The 17,777-nt window shown below is 38.9% G+C and overlaps 2 protein-coding genes across 5 annotated transcripts in view; one reads left to right on the top strand and one right to left on the bottom strand.

Moving 5' to 3' along the window:
• Positions 1-17,574, top strand: part of LOC133545329 (oocyte zinc finger protein XlCOF6.1-like) — a 95,073-nt gene extending 77,499 nt beyond the window's left edge. Inside the window, exon 3 of the mRNA XM_061890808.1 lies at positions 15,971-17,574. Within this exon, the coding sequence (XP_061746792.1) occupies positions 15,971-16,128 (158 nt within the window). The 3' untranslated portion in view covers positions 16,129-17,574. The remainder of the gene's footprint in view (positions 1-15,970) is intronic.
• LOC133545324 (oocyte zinc finger protein XlCOF22-like) lies at positions 1,764-12,856 on the bottom strand. Of its 4 annotated transcripts, XM_061890796.1 has the most exons (4): positions 12,692-12,856; positions 9,294-9,516; positions 6,909-7,071; positions 5,608-6,166 (listed from the first exon to the last, which is right to left on the bottom strand). In XM_061890796.1, the coding sequence occupies exons 2-4, from the start codon at positions 9,514-9,516 to the stop codon at positions 5,923-5,925; spliced, it is 630 nt and encodes a 209-aa protein (XP_061746780.1). In that variant the 5' UTR covers positions 12,692-12,856; the 3' UTR covers positions 5,608-5,922. The 4 variants fall into 4 exon arrangements, with proteins under 4 accessions (XP_061746777.1, XP_061746776.1, XP_061746778.1 ...); XM_061890793.1 differs by lacking the exons at positions 5,608-6,166; positions 6,909-7,071 and adding an exon at positions 1,764-4,996 and having other exon boundaries at positions 12,692-12,842; XM_061890792.1 differs by lacking the exons at positions 5,608-6,166; positions 6,909-7,071; positions 12,692-12,856 and adding exons at positions 1,764-4,996; positions 11,751-11,863.
• Positions 17,575-17,777: the final 203 nt, after the last annotated feature.

Genomic DNA, 17,777 nt, shown 5'->3' with positions numbered 1-17,777 from the left:
GTGGTGTGTGGTCAGGTCTCGCTGCTGTGACAATGTGCCATTCAAGGTCAGCATACATTATGTTCTATAACCTACATTTCATTTCATTTTGATAGCTTGGAATAAAGTCATATCCAAACACATTTCTACAGTACTGGACATTCAATCATTTGCACGCGTCAAACTGGTCAACACAGTCCCCCTCAGTATCAGCCCAAAGGTAAGGGCTGTACAATGATAATAAAATGCCTCATAGCTGATCATACAAATGTGATGAATTCATCTTGATACTGTCCTGCCACAGTGAATAGGTTTCCCTTTTTAATGGGCAAATTCTTTCCGGGGTCTTTTGTCTGGATAAAGTGAGGAGACCAAAATATAGGAAAACTATTTATTTTACAAATAGACTAGAATAAGTAACTCATTTTTACAGGTAGCTAAATTCGACAGAACACCTGCATCATCTTCTCAACAACACCCACATTCTTACCTACAACATATTTAAGAATGGCGGTAATAATTGAATACAAAGTGTATTCGGATACAAACAATTATTGAGGATGTTTACTCTATTAAAGGACATATATGTGCACATGTATGCTCTGATTAAAAATACAGAACTAGAATGCCCATGTTTACATTTTCTCCATCAAACGCCATCTTGCTTTTTCCTCCTCCTCCTTCTCCTCCTTCTTCTTCTTCTTCTTCTTCTTCTTCTTCTTTCTATTTCCAGCAACTAGTACATCTTAGCTGTATTGCTGCCCTCCACAGGCTGTTGACATAATGTCCTACTTCTGTACTATGGCCCACACTACAGACTTGGACACAAACAGGACAGAAAGTAAAAAGCAGCTTTAAGGACGTCAAAATAAAATGTATGCATTCTTTCCAATGGCCGCTGGGTGGTAGCAGAGGATCCATGTATTACCTGAAGAAACATTTTGATTTCTGACCTTTTCACATTATTTATCTCATCTCTACTGCTTGAGTTCAACTCACTGAGGATGTAAGCTCCATTTTGGTATTTTAATTATCTTTAATTATTCATAAACAGGCTTAAAACAAACCATTGTTATCACTACTATCTCATGTTTTCCCACTCTACTTGTTTAAACAATTCCAGCACCAAAACATTCAGGATGTTCATACACACAATATTACACATCCCCAAACGTACCACTTTATTATGGTATTAATAGGATATATTATTACATTTAATAGTCACATGTTTATAACAGTGCTGAAGATTTTAATTTCCCTTTAGGGATTCATGAAGTATTTCTGATTCTGATAATTGCATCAAATTACACCAAAAAGTAAATATGTTTTTTTTTTTCCATAGCTTGGCTTCACAAAGTTGGAATATTGACTGCTGATATTAAAATTCTTCTCTTGTTTAGAATATTACACGCTACACTTTCTCTTTGCTCAAATGAACAAGATGAAAGTGTCTTTAATTGTCACTACGGAGTGTAATTATGTATATAATAATCTTCATTACCGCTTGATTTATCTCTCATCTTATTTTATCCAGAGAGAACTTCACCATAAAAAGATGGCTGCACATCAATAAACTGTCATTGAACATCAATAAAACTAAATATATAATTTTTGGAGATAGTAAAAATGTAAAACACAAATTATGATGGATAATACTGAAATGAAAGGAATAAAGGTAATACCAGCTTTAGGAGTTCATATAGCTGATGAAGTCAACTGGACACTACATGTAAGTCGTATAAAGAAAATATAAAAAAAAAAATACTTACAAATATTAACTACAATTATTGTACCCAACTTCAGTTGAAGCATACATTGTTTATTGCATAAAGGTCTGGGGACATACATATAAAACAATCACACAACAATCATCATATTACAAAAGAGAGGAATAAAGATAAATAATAGAATGGATTATAGACAACCAACAAATGGTTCATAAAGTCACACATTTTTAAAGTAAGTGCTCTTGTATAAAATGCAACCGCTCAAATGATGTGTAAAGTAAATAATAATATCAATCAATCAATGTTTACTTATATAGCCCTAAATCACTAGTGTCTCAAAGGGCTGCACAAACCACAACACAAACCACTACCACATCCTCGGTAGGCCCACATAAGGGCAAGGAAAACTCACACCCAGTGGGACGTCGGTGACAATGATGTCTATGAGAACCTTGGAGAGTAGGAAAGCAATGGATGTCGAGCGGGTCTAACATGATACTGTGAAAGTTAAATCCATATTGGATCCAACACAGTCGCGAGAGTCCAGTCCAAAGCGGATCCAACACTACCCAACACAGCAGCGAGAGTCCCGTTCACAGTGGAGCCAGCAGGAAACCATCCCAAGCGGAGGCGGATCAGCAGCGCAGAGATGTCTCCAGCCGATACACAGGCAAGCAGTACATGGCCACCGGATCGGACCGGAACCCCTCCACAAGGGAGAGTGTGACATAGGAGAAAAAGTAAACAAACGGCAGATCAACTGGTCTAAAAAGGGAGTCTATTTAAAGGCTAGAGTATACAAATGAGTTTTAAGGTGAGACTTAAATGCTTCTACTGAGGTGGCATCTCGGACTGTTGCCGGGAGGGTATTCCAGAATACTGGAGCCCGAAATGAAAACGCTCTATAGCCCGCAGACTTTTTTTGGGCTTTGGGAATCACTAATAAGCTGGAGTCCTTTGAACACAGATTTCTCGCCGGGACATATGGTACAATGCAATCGGCAAGATAGGATGGAGCTAGACCGTGTAGTATTTTATACGTAAGTAGTAAAACCTTAAAGTCACATCTTAAGTGCACAGGAAGCCAGTGCAGGTGAGCCAGTACAAGCGTAATGTGATCAAACTTTCTTGTTCTTGTCAAAAGTCTAGCAGCCGCATTGTGTACCAACTGTAATCTTTTAATGCTAGACATGGGGAGACCCGAAAATAATACGTTACAGTAGTCGAGGCGAGACGAAACAAACGCATGGATAATGATCTCAGTGTCTTTAATGGACAAAATGGAGCGAATTTTAGCGATACTACGGAGATGAAAGAAGGCCGTTTTAGTAACGCTTTTAATGTGTGACTCAAAGGAGAAAGTTGGGTCGAAGATAATACCCAGATTCTTTACCGTGGCGCCTGGTTTAATTGTTTGGTTGTCAAATGTTACAGTTGTATTATTAAATAGAGGTCAGCGTCTAGCAGGACCGATAATCAGCATTTCCGTTTTTTTGGCGTTGAGTTGCAAAAAGTTAGCGGACATCCATTGTTTAATTTCATTAAGACACGCCTCCAGCTGACTACAATCCGGCGTGTTGGTCAGCTTTAGGGGCATGTAGAGTTGGGTGTCATCAGCATAACAGTGAAAGCTAACAACGTATTTGCGTATGATGTCACCTAGCGGCAGCATGTGGATGCTGAAGAGTGCAGGGCCAAGAACCAAACCTTGGGGAACTCCACACGTTACCTTAACGTAGTCCGAGGTAACATTGTTATGGGAGACGCACTGCATCCTATCAGTGAGATAAGAGTTAAACCAAGACAGGGCTAAGTCTGACATACCAATTCCAAATTCGTGTTTTGAACTGGTGTCATATGCTTCCAGTTTCCAGAAGTGGTCCAGAAGATGTTTCAGATGTGAACCAGTAAATATGAACTAAGAGGGATTTATGTGTGCTCAAAAGCAAAGGTATGAACACCAGAGTGCGTTCTCATGTGTAATTTTAATTGGTTTCTTTCTATATAACTTTTGCCACATACTGAACATATAAAAGGTTTTTCTCCGGTGTGTGTTCTCATGTGTGCGTTGAAATGGGATCTTTGATTGAAATCTTTATGGCAGATTGAACATGAAAAAGGTTTTTTGCCAGTGTGCGTTCTCATGTGTACTTTTAAACTTTGATTTATTACAAAACTTTTACCACATGCTGAGCAGGAAAAAGGTTTTTCTCCTGTGTGTGTTCTCATGTGTGCTTTGAAATTGTGCTTTTGAGTAAAATCTTTACCGCAGATTGAACATGAAAATGGTTTTTCGCCAGTGTGTGTTCTCATGTGTGTTTTCAAATGGGGCCTTTGAGTAAAAGCTTTACCGCAGATTGAACATGAAAAAAGTTTTTCGCCCGTGTGTGTTCTCATATGTGTTTTGAAATTGTGCTTTTGAGTAAAATGTTTACCGCAGATTGAACATAAAAAAGGTTTTTCTCCAGTGTGTGTTTTCATGTGTCTTACCAGACGACAATGGTATTTAAAAGTTTTGTCACAGTGAGAACATTTCAAGTGAGTGTTGTCAGTGTGACATGTCTTATCATCTTTAGAGTCTTCATCATCAGTGTCAGGAGAGTGTGCCGTTATGTCCTCACTATCTGATAGTGGAGCTAAGAGCTTGTCTGCTTGTGATCCTCCACAGTGGTCTCCATCAGCTTCTGTTGTCATGTGTTGTGTTGAGCTGCTGCTTGGAGGCTCCGCCCCTCCCCTCTCCTCACTTTCACCTTTGACCTCATCATCTTCACTCTTCACAGGGACACCAGTCACAGGCTTCTTGGTGAAATCAACCTCCTCCAGTTCTTCAAGATGCTCTCCCTGCTGACTGATGCTGTGTTCCTCCTCTTCCTCTTTAATGTGAGGGGTCAGTGGGTCCTCTTCCTCCTCTTTAATGTGCGGGGTCAGTGGGTCCTCCCCTTCGTCCTTAATGTGAGGGCTCAGTAGATCCACCGCTTCCTTTTTAAAATGGGGTGTCAGTGGGTATTTTTCTTCCTTCTTAATGTGGGAGGGCTGTTGATTCTCCGTCCACATCCTGAAGCTCCACTTTTGTTCACTCTCACCTTTGACCTCATCATCTTCACTTTTCACACTGATAAGGTGTCTCTTGTCTTCCTCTATGAAGTGTGGGTACATTCCTTGTTTTTCTTCATCTTTAAAGTGGGGGGGCTGTGGCTCTTCTTCTTTCGCATGGAGGTGCTGTGACCTCTTCTGCTCCATACTGGAGGACCTCTCCTGTTGCTCAGGTGGACGATATTTTTCACAGACCTCTGCAGGACACAAGAAGACAAACACATGCTGGGATGGAAATAGATAAGATTTGACCAATTTAGATTTCATTTTCGATTCGGTTATTTGTGGACTCACTTTTGCTTTCACATTCATTAAAAAAAAAGAAGAATCAGAAGAATCAACTTTGACTAGTTGAGAAGTAACATGAGCAAACAAAGCCAACAATGAGGTCTTCAGAGGCACAGATTTTACAGGTCCCCCATGAAGTGCCAGAGGGCCCTAAGGAAATGAAAATATCCATCAAATAAAAATATTTTTGGCAAGAAATGAACAAAATACTACACGTTAATTTGTGGCAATTACAAAATAATGTCCAGTATTATTCTCATGGCATTCAATCAATCAAAACAGGACTCTGTTACACTGAACATATATACATAAATATACTATACATAAATATACTATATATATATATATATATATATATATATATATATATATATATATATATATATTAGGGCTGCAAATATCAATTTCATAATTGATTGATCTGTCGATTATTACTTCGATTAATCAATCAATAATCAGATAAAAGAGACAAACTACATTTGTATCCTTTTCTAGTATTTTATTGGAAAAAAAAAACCCAGCATACTGCCACCATGTTCTTTCAACTTGCCAAATAAAACAAAGGCAAATGTTACATTTTTTTTTATAAAGTGCACCATTGTCATGCACACAAGCAATAATTTCACTTGGGGGAATTTCAAAACTGGCTACTACCTATTCCAACCACTCTGCAATGTTGGATGCTGAATGTCTTTCCTCTCGTGGCCTGGTCGTAAGGCAGATTGATTTCATGTTCCATTCGTCTCCAATGTAATGGCATGTATTGCCAAGGTGGCTACACTTGTCCACACATCAGTAGTGAGAGCAATTTGCTCTGGTTGGCTTTAATGTCAGTCTACACTGCTTGGAACGTCTGCTCGTACTTCCTCTCCATCAGTTTGGTAAAATGGGTCCTCGAGGGAAGAGTGTAACCAGGGTTGAAGACGTGAATCATTAGTCTAAAACCTTCATCTTCCACCATTGACAGTAGCCTCATGTCAGTTAGCAACATATTCAGGATAGCATCAGTCAATGCAGCCGCTTGCTGTGGTTTGCAAGCCTCCCTTTGTACCAAGTCGCTAATACAGGCTTGTTTCTTTCTGAAATGAGAGAAACCATATAATGAACGTACTTAGTAGCATCATTTGCACGTAACTTAATACATACCTAGTTGATTTAATTAGTAATTTCTGACGTAAAAGGCAAATACACCACCAAATTAAAAAAAAGCTAAATGAAATAAATGGACATTGGGGATGCAGCATACAACAATAATAACACAGAAAATTAACTCATCAGATCAGAACTGGATCAGTTAATGTACATGTTTCTGTTGTGAATAATAAAGGATTCATTTTAGGCTGCCTCTGAATAATAGCATGAAATATTTCAGCACCTTCATAACATTTAGTTATACTAAAGCGTCACTCAAATCTTATATAGCTTTATTGGACCCGGCTACATCGATCCATTATGAAACCAACCTGAGATATTTCTGTCCGTTATGTTTATTTCGAATATGGGAACCGTGCGTTTTCTCTCTCAAAACGGATTCAAATCTGCCGCGGACACATTATCAGCCCCGCGTTGCAACAAAGGGATAACATTAACGTTACTCACAAAAAAGCTGAACTCATGAATGCCTGTTGCCGCTCATAACAACACAGAAAATTAAGTTGTCGCAGTCTCCAAAAAGTTCCTAACACTCTGAAAGTTAATACACAACATTTGCTGCTGCGCTTCCTGAAAACAAATCTCCTTGTTAACAAAATATTAAAAACATACAAAAATGGACACAACGGATCGATCTACCCGGACTATGGACTTAAAAAAGTTACGTACCGTGAGTTCTTCCCTTCATCCATGGATCCATGTCTCCTCTTCAGGTGCTCCCGAAGCAATGTACTACTCCTGTGCCACGTGAGGTCCATGCTGCAAATTTTGCAGGAAACTGTCTTCTTTGAAGTTTTTAAAAGAAGAGTACCTCCAAATTCTTCAGGACAACCTAAAATCATCAGCCCAGAGGTTGGGTTTTGGGGCGCAGTTGGGTGTTCCAACAGGACAATGACCTCAAACACACGTCAAAAGTGGTAAAGGAAAGGCTAAATCAGGCTAGAATTAATGTTTTAGAATGGCCTTCCCAAAGTCCTGACTTAAACGTGTGGACAATGCTGAAGAAACAAGTCCATGTAAAAAAATAAAAAAAAATTGCTGAACTGCACCAATTTTTTTAAGAAGAGTGGTCAAAAATTCAACCAGAAGCTTGTGGGTGGCTACCAAAAGCGCCTTTTTGCAGTGAAACTTGCCAAGGGACATGTAACCAAATATTAACATTGCTGAATGTATACTTTTGACCCAGCAGATTTGGACACATGTTCAGTAGGCCCATGATAAATTCATAAAAGAACCAAACTTTATTAATGTTTTAAGTGAACAACAAGTATGTGCTCCAATCACTTTATCAGAAAAAAAAAAACAAGAGTTATAAAAATTATTGGAAACTCAAGACAGCCATGACATTATGTGCATGTAAACTTTTAATCACGAATGTACATACATAAATACATATACACCCACACAAACATAGACACTAGGGATGTCACGGTTTGAAAATGTCTTATCCCGGTTATCATTATTATAGTGGTATTTTTAAAATTTGCTCAAAATTTTCTAAAAGTACTTTTTTTAACAAGTTGTATTTAAAAAAATAACACATTCAAAAGTATGTACTTTGTAGAAGAAACATTATTGTAGATAATAATGTAGATAATGTCACTTCCAGTGGAAATTAAATGTGCATATGAAAGCAGTATAAACATTATTAACAAAGTACAAAACCCGTTTCCATACGAGTTGGGAAATTGTGTTGGATGTAAATATAAACGGAATACAATGATTTGCAAATCATTTTCAACCCATATTCAGTTGAATGCACTATAAAGACAACATATTTCTTGTTCAAACTCAAACTTTTGCAAATAATAATTAACTTAGAATTTAATGGCTGCATCACGTGCCAAAGTAGTTGGGAAAGAGCATGTTCACCACTGTGTTACATCACCTTTTCTTTAAACAACATTCAATAAACGTTTGGGAACTGAGGAAACTAAATGTTGAAGCTTTGAAAGTGGAATTCTTTCCCATTCTTGTTTTATGTAGAGCTTCAGTCGTTCAACAGTCCGGGGTCTCTGCTGTCGTATTTTATGCTTCATAATGCGCCACACATTTTCCATGGGAGACAGGTCTGGACTGCAGGTGGGCCGGGAAAGTACCCGCACTCTTTTACTACGAAGCCACACTGTTGTAATACGTGCTGAATGTGGCTTGGCATTGTCTTGCTGAAATAAGCAGGGGCGTCCATGAAAAAGACGGTGCTAAGATGGCAGCATATGTTGTTCCAAAACCTGTATGTACCTTTCAGCATTAATGGTGCCTTCACAGATGTGTAAGTTACCCATGCCTTTGGCACTAATGCACCCCCATACCATCACAGATGCTGGCTTTTGAACCTTGCGTCGATAACAGTCTAGATGGTTCACTTCCCCTTTGGCCCGGACGACACGATGTTGAATATTTCCAAACACATAAAAAAATGTGGACTTGTCAGACCACAGAACCTTTTTCCACTTTGCATCAGTCCATCTTAGATGATCTCGGGCCCAGAGAAGCCGGCGGCGTTTCTGGATGTTGTTGATAAATGGCTTTTGCTTTGCAAAGTACAGCTTTAACTTACACTTAGATGTAACGACCAACTGTGTTTATATCTTTTAGCACAAGACATGTTCTTTCCGTTTAGCTGATATATTGAGCATAATCCTCACTCCTCGGGTCAAGAATGCTGGGAAGAAATGAGCATCTTGCCGTGTCTTCTTAGCGACATCTTTGGGTTTAAAACTAATTTGACCAACTTCTCAGTGTATGACCACGACTTTCGCTGATACAAGCGTGAGGCATGCAGCAGCAGCTCAGTAGCTAGTCTACCTCTCTGCAAGCAAGGAGACGTTTGAATAAAAGTAGTTCCTCGAAGTTAGCGCTTACAATTACAATGCTGCGAAAACTTGGCTAATATACAGGTCACTTTAAGTAAATGGAGTAATGTTGGTGATTTTAAAGGGGCTTTAAAGACACAATAGAGGACTACCATTACCTATAATGTTACCCACCTTATAGTACCAGTTTTTAAATATTTAGCATAAATATTGGATGACATCTAAATATTGTGCTTACTTGGACTGTGATGAAGCTGTGAGGACTCAGGTGGTTTATCTTCATGCTCTTCAGTCTTCACAGAGACAACAGTCAGTGGAAACTTGCTGAGATCCGCCTCCTCCTGCCCTGGAAAAAACTCTTCCTCCTGAGTAACCCAGAGATCCTCCTTTTCTTCTTTAATGTGGGGGGGCTGTGGATCCTCCTGCTGCTGAAGAGGACGTTCTTCTTGACGAGCGTTCATCTGTTGGACGTCCGCAAGACAACACAAACAAACTTCAGCTCAGATGTGTCAAATATTTTTAGTCTATCAAATATAATATTTTCCAAGTGGACTGACACCACTTTGTGGTGATGTTCTTCTACACATGGAATAATCATCAGTTATTGATTATTATGAATTGTGTAATTGATCTTGTTTTCCGCTTTTACATTAATTATTGATAAAAACTAACAACTTATAGAAAAACTCCTGCTGGGATTTTAATACTGTCATGACTGCATGAAGTCAGTCTGCACAAATAAAAGTTTCATTGTGCTGCAGCATCAAGTGACGCCAACTCGCTCCTCCCACTACCAACCTACCAGCCAACCTTGATGTGCACCTCTAAAATAGTCCCACCTCACGTCAACGGTGACCAGGACTACAGAGCTGTGGTCGGTTGGTTTTACTTTTACGCGCAATATCCTCTCCTTGTTCTTCCTTCTGCAAAATTTTTTAACCTGACAGAAAACAAACAGAAGTGCAGCGAAGCACGTGTAACAAGTGCCAGCGAGTGAGGCCGTGCGATAGTATGTTGGTTGAACCTCACCCACATCTTAAGAAATGTGCTGGCGTGAGAATACATATACACTCTAATGCCAAAAGTAATTGGCCAGCCATCCAAATGATGAGAATCAGGTGTTCTAAACACTTATAAAATCAAACACTTTGGCATGGAGACTGTTTCTACAAACATTTTGTGAAATAATGGGCCGCTCTCAGTAGTTTCCAGCGTGGAACTGTCAGAGGGTGCCACCTGTGCAACAAATTCAGCCGTGAAATGTACTCGCTCCTAAATATTCCAAAGTCAACTTTATTACAAGAAAAGTAAAGAGTTTGTGAACAACAGCAACTTAGCCATCAAGTGGTAGGCCACGTAAACGGACAGAGAGGGGTCAGCAGATGCTGAAGCACATAGTGCAAAGACTTTCTGCACAGTCAGTTGCTACAGAGCTCCAAACTTCATGTGACCTTCCAGTTAGCCCACGTACAGTAGGCAGAGAGCTTAATGGAATGGTTTTCCATGGCCGTGCAGCTGTATCTAAGCCATTCATCACCTAGTCCAATGCAAAGCGTGGGATGCAGTGGTGTAAAGCACGTAGCCACTGGACTCTAGAGCAGTGGAAACGCCTTCTCTGGACTGATGAGACACGCTTTTTCCATCTGGCAATCTGTTGGACCAGTCTGGGTTTGGAGGTTGCCAGGAGAACGCTACATTTCCGATGGCATTGTGCCGAGTGTGAAATTTGGTGGGGGAGGAATTGTGGTGTGGGGTTGGTTTTTCAGGAGTTGGGCTTTGCCTCTTAGTTCCAGTGAAAGGAACTTTGAATGCTCCAGGATACCAAAACATGTTGGACAATTCCTTGGGATGGCACTTCAAGTTCATATGTGAGTAAAGGCATGGGGCCAAATACTTTTGGCAATATAGTGTATGTATGCATATACATGTATATATATATATATATATATATATATATATATATATATATATATATATATATATATATATATATATAGATATATATATATATATTTGAATATTTGGGTATCTCATGCTATGATTACTATTCTGTCCTACGTGTCTGTGTCCGTGACGTAAACAAGTTGACAGATAGTTAACATGAAGATCCCAAGGAAATGGAAGAAAGAGTCCAGGCCTTTTATCTTTAAGAAGCTTTAGTGATTTTCACAGAGAATGCACTTTTCCTTTCTTCTTGTCTAATTGGTCATTTCTTTCTTTGTTTTCTCTTTTTCTTGTATTGATTTTGTTTTCGTTTTGGTTATCTTTTTTGTTGTAAAACTGTATAAAGAGACACAAAATATGTGTCAAATAAACACTACTAAGTAACAACATGGCCATACATTTTTCCTGCATAACATGTTTTCACACATACACACACAGCCCATACAATAGCATGTAAACAGTGCTCATAAATGTATGTAAATAGTCCTAACACTCAAAGCCACACATGAATGATATTTACATATGGGATGCTTGTAAACAACACAGGATAATATACATTATATACTGAGGAGGAGGGACACAAACATTGCACCCTCCTTTAGAGGAGTGAGCTAGCGAGCAAAGAAGCTAAATGCTAAGTAGCAACAAGCTAAAACAGGAGAACAAGCTATCGTCACACAGTACTATTTTTTTACATTTACACGCACACACAACGTCTTCATGTTACTCATAAAACAGACACAAGACTTACAGACAATGTTTCCAAGGCACTTCGTGGAAGAAACAAACTTTAAGCACTGAATCGCATAAATACGTCTGGTATGTAAACAAGTGAGCGTCCAACTGTCACACGCAGACTTCCGGAAACCAGAGGAAGGAGCAACTCACATTCAAAATAAAGGTCCCTTCTTAATGCCGAATAATGTTACATCACAATTACAAATAAAATATTGATGCATGTTCAATTTGCGTGCAGTATATTAAAGCCATTTTAATATTTAATATTTATTTCATTAAATATTTATTTCTGTCTCACTGAATGAGCATTAATCGCTTACAATTGTCCAAATAGTGTATTCGTAATAAAAAGCATCAGTTGATTTAATTTCCATGATATGTCTGCCCGAATGCAGCTGAGATAGACTCCAGCCCCCCCTCGCAACCTCAAAAGGGACAAGCTGTAGAAACATGGATGGATGCCATCAAGGTAATAGAAGTGCGTGCAAATGACATAATTTGTATTTATTGCTAATAAAATTAGCACCAACACGAAGCAGACCACTGCAATGTATGTGTAATACATTATATCACACTGTCATATTAATAATAAAAATACATGTAATAATTTTATTTTTATCCTGTAAAGCATATTTGAGTACACTGAAAAGCGCTGTAGCAAATAAAATGTATTATTATTATAATAACATGTGAATTATTCCAGACTTAAATTACGAAACGTTCGTTCCTTTCTAGTAACAAATATTTAATGATGTTAAGCGGGACTGTATAATAAAGAACAAAAAAACAGTTAAAGTATTAAATAAGTCAATATAATTCTCATAGACAACATATAAAATACGCTCCTCAGAAAGAAAAAAACGCTAATGTTTGCTACAAAGGCCTGCACGTTAGCTTCGAACAACATATTAGGTAAATAAGATAAACAATATAAACATATATAATTTATATTACCTCATAAGCCGCGTGTAGAAGAGAGGAGTGGAATATATTCTTCCTATTGTTACACCAGCAACTCTTAAATGGGACTTTTTTGTTGGTCTGTGGCCGGGCGAAGAAAGTGTGCACCACTCACTATTGTCCCAGTGAAACACGTGTTTGGCCAACACTTGTTCCGCGGTTGAGAACACCTCGAAGACGTCACACAGGAGGAAGAACAAAACAAGATGGCGTCTGACGGAGAATACGTTGTTTTGGTTATTATTAGGTCTTAATTACAACGTACATATGCACATGTGTGTCGTTTAACAGAGTAAACGTCGTTATTAATTGTTTGTGTGCGGACACATTAGTCTGTGTGCACGTTGACGTGCTAGCCTAGCCTGCTGGTTAGCTTAGCTTGTTAGCTGCTAACAAAGAGAGGCGGAAGTGATATACACAGATCCAATGTAAGTGTTTTAAATACACATTATAAATACACACTCTAAGTATATATGCAATGTAGTAACATTAATAACATGTCATTTTTACATATCTTGCTCATTTTAAAGGCCTACTGAGACCCACTACTACCAACCACGCAGTCTGATAGTTTATATATCAATGATGAAATCTTAACAGTTTACTAAATTGCAATTTTAAATTTCGCGCAGAAGTATCATGCTAAAACGTTGCGGTATGACGACACGTGCGCGTGACGTCACGCATTGTAGAGGACATTTTATTCCAGCACCGTTCACAGCTATAAGTTGTCTCTTTTCGTCGCACAATTCCACAGTATTATGGACACCTGTGTTGCTGAATCTTTTGCAATTTGTTCAATGAAAAATGGAGACGTCAAAGAAGAAAGCTGTAAGTGGGAAGGGGTGTATTGCGTCCGCCTTTAGCAACACAAACACAGCCGTTGTTTCATTATTTACAGTCCCGAAAGATGACAGAGAAGCTTTACTATGGAACAGAGCGGTCAGGCGAATATGGTTCCCTACTACATGTCAACCGGCAGGTTTCGGTGAGAAAATGGTGGAAATAAGTCGGCTCTTACCGTAGACATGAGCGGAGAGCTTGCGTCATTCCTCCTGCGCCTGTCAAAGAGGCAGCTGCGGACTATCTTGCCTGCTCCCACCGGCCGCCCCCGATCGTCGGATGCTTCCACCGTGGAGGAGGGGAAAACAATAAAAAAATCTCAGCCCTGCCACCTTCGCCTCGTCGAGAAACGTGGATTCCCGCGGACACACTGGCGGTCACCACACCCGTGGCCACACCCCTCCGACTTTCAGGTTGTACAGGTACTACCATATAATCTCATTAAAACATTAGTAACACAAAAAGCAGATAAAGGATTTTCCAGAATTATCTTAGTAAATTTGTCTAATAAAATCTGAATCGCTCTGCCGTGTAGTTTTTTTTTCTTCTAGTCCTCCACTCTCACTTTCCTCATCCACAAATCTTTCATCCTCGCTCAAATTAATGGGGAAATTGTTGCTTTCTCAGTCCGAATCGCTCTCGTTGCCAGTGGCCATGATTGTAAACAATGTGCGGATGTGAGGAGCTCCACAACCCGTGATGTCACGCGCATATCGTCTGCTACTTGCTTTTTTATTAGCGACCAAAAGTTGCGAACTTTATCGTCGATGTTCTCTACTAAATCCTTTCAGCAAAAATATGGCAATATCGCGAAATGATCAAGTATGACACATAGAATGGACCTGCTATCCCCATTTAAATAAGAACATCTCATTTCAGTAGGCCTTTAAGCATACAATGTCTGCTCTCACTGGGATGCCGACTGATGGGATGTTCATATCTTCCCAATTAGATAAAGAATTAATCCTCGAAAAGGGGGGAAAAAAAGTTTGTGTAAAAGAGCGTGTTTTTGTGTCTTTCTTGCAATCTCCAGGTCTAAGTTGGATGTCAAAGTTGACCAAGTTCTCGGTTTTTGTCCACAACCTTCTACTACATAAGTGAGAAGCATGATTTATAATCAAGAAATTAGCTTTCAACATCTTAGAGGCGGGTAAAGCAGCTCAGTATGTCAATATTGCAGCATAAGCTAGTTACTTCTGTGATCAATGCACCGCTAAAAGTAGGTCCTTAACGTTAGCGCTTATAATAACAATATCACTAATACTTGGTTAATATTCAGGTCACAAAATTTTAATGGCAATTTTTGGATGGTTATTTGGAGGACTTTGTGGGTCTAATAGAGGAGCTCCCATTAACTCCAATATTAGCAGATTTTGGCTAACGTTTATTTACTAATTAGAATTCATAAACATTTAAAACATATGTCTTACATAAGGATTGTGAATAATAGGCGACATTTTTGAAAAAAGTGCAGTTTCCTTTGAATTTGTCGGATAAGTAAACAGTCCTTAAGTAAAAGATGAAAAACAATTCAGGTTGTTTATAGATATTATCCACAATGAAGTTACAGTAAAACTAAGCACACAAGAGAAAGTACATTCATATACACATGAATTGCACATATGTGTAATAATCATGTTAACCAACAAAATATTGTCTCGTTCTCCCAAAACCAATATCCAGTATCCTTTGGTGAGCTGACCGTATCGTCACACCCTTAGTTGAAAGCATACCAATTCCATGACATGACACTTCCACGTGATGTAGAAGAGTAGTACCACATTTTAAACATACACACACATCAGAAGAATATAAAAAAATATATATATTTGGTGGGCCAAACAAAATGACTCTGCGAACCAATGTTTGGTATGGGTGATGTGACCTAGAAATATATCCTAATAAAAATATAAGTCATGATATATAATTTGGTATTTGAATGGTGATAGAAGAATTTCAAAATGGGTTACAAAAGCTAATTTAGCAGCTGACAAAAGCAGTAACATATTGTGTCATTTCTAATTGTATTATTTTGTCGAAACAATTATTATTAATGTACTTGTTTATTTACTGTTAATATCTGGTTACATTATTTGACAAAATAATACTGGAAATTATGTAACATTTTACTGCATATTACAGCGACTAAATTAGGAGTCTGTGTAGCCGGTTTTAAAATGGTTCTATTAGTAATTCTATATGAAATAATATATCGCAAAATGCATTTTAAACCCTTCGTCTATCCATAGTAAAAAGTCCTGTCGTCCTGGTTTGTTTTTCTTTTCCTGTAAATAATGTTGTAAAGAGCAGTGTGTTTGTGCGTCACTGAGATTTCAAGACAGTTCATACGATAACTTGTTTTTCCTAAGTGCATGTAAAATAACTGAAAGCATTGTGTGACTGAGCAGAGATGGTGTGTTTGTCTTGCAGACGTCTGTGAAGAACATCTTCACCCTGAGCAACAGAAGTGGAGCTTCAGGATGTGGACAGAGGAGCCACAGCCCTCCCACATTAAGAAGGAAGAGGAATACCCACTGATCCCCCATTTTAAAAAGGAAGATGAGGACCCACTGACACCCCATTTTTAAGAGCAAGCGGTGGATCCACTGAGCCCTCACATTAAAGAGGAAGAGGAGGAACACATCCTCAGTCAGCAGGGAGAGCATCTTGATGGATTGGAAGAGGTTGATGTCACCAAGATGCCAGTGACTGGTGTCCCTGTGAAGAGTGAAGGTGATGAGGTCAAAGGTGAAAGTGAGGAGAAGGGAGGGGGGGAGCCTCCAAGCAGCAGCTCAACACAACACATGACAACAGAAGCTGATGGAGACCACTGTGGAGGATCACAAGCAGACAAGCTCTTAGCTCCACTATCAGATAGTGAGGACACAACGTCACACTCTCCTGACACTGATGATGAAGACTCTAAAGATAAGACATGTCACACTGACAACACTCACTTCACATGTTCTGTCTGTGACAAAACTTTTAAATATCCTAGTAAATTGAAAAGACACATGAGAACACACACTGGAGGAAAACCTTTTTCATGTTCAATCTGCGGTAACAATTTTACTCATAGGCACGATTTGAAAATACACATGAGAACACACACTGGAGAAAAACCTTTTTCATGTTCAATCTGTGGTAAAGATTTTACTCATAGGCACAATTTGAAAATACACATGAAAATACACACTGGAGAAAAACCTTTTTCCTGCTCAGAATGTGGTAGAGCTTTTTTACAAAGAAGCACTTTGAAAGTACACACGAGAACACACACTGGAGAAAAACATTTTTCTTGTTCAATCTGCTGGAAAGATTTTGTAAGAAGTCAGTGTTTAAAAGTACACATGAGAACACACACTGGAGTAAAAACGTTTTCTTGCTCAGAATGTGGTAAAGCTTTTGTACGAAGAAGCACTTTGAAAGTACACATGAGAACACACACTGGAGAAAAACCTTAAACATGTTCAGTATGTTGTAAAATTTTTATACAAAGCCCCTATTTTGAAAAGACACATGAGAACACACACTGGTTAGAAAGTGTTGAGTTGCAGTGTGTGTGGTGAAAGATTCTCTTCTAAGTACCAGTGTAAGTGTTGCGATCTGTGGCTCAGATCTTCACGTGTTTGTTTTTTCATTCTCTGTCTGACCCGTTTATTTCCTGTTTTTATCCATCACTATGGTTACACATCAGTCCACCTGCTAGTCTCGCCCCGCACACCTGCTAATAATTATCACCCTCCTATTTAAGCTCACCTTTTCTGTTCACTCATTCTCGGATCCTAATTTGCCCACGCGCATCAGTGACGACTCTCATCATTCGTATGTATTTTCTCGCTAGCTCTCACGCCAAGCCACTTTATTGTCTAGCTTTCATGCTAAATGTTTTGTTTAATCTTTTGTGTCCTCGTACCAAGTTTTAGTTTTCCTTGTTTTATCCTAGCTTTCACGCTAGCGTCTTTTGTTTACTTTTTCTCTTTACACCAGTATTTTTGTTCATAGACTTTTGTTATTAAATACCCTTTATCTTACCTATGCTGTGTTCTGCTTCGACGCATCCACGGGAAAACCACACCGGCATTACCATGCCGAAGAAGAGTCTTCACAGTAGGATCCGAGCATTAAAAAGTTTTTCCGCGTCTGGCAACCACGAGGAGACCTTCGACGAAGGCACATGGAGGGTATTCCGAGCGATGGAGGCTGAAACTCTCCGATGCAATCCAGACGAAAGCAT

The sequence above is a fragment of the Nerophis ophidion genome, linkage group LG28 (genome assembly GCF_033978795.1).
Source record: "Nerophis ophidion isolate RoL-2023_Sa linkage group LG28, RoL_Noph_v1.0, whole genome shotgun sequence".
Taxonomy (NCBI): domain Eukaryota; kingdom Metazoa; phylum Chordata; class Actinopteri; order Syngnathiformes; family Syngnathidae; genus Nerophis; species Nerophis ophidion.
This window is presented reverse-complemented; position numbering and strand designations above follow the sequence as displayed.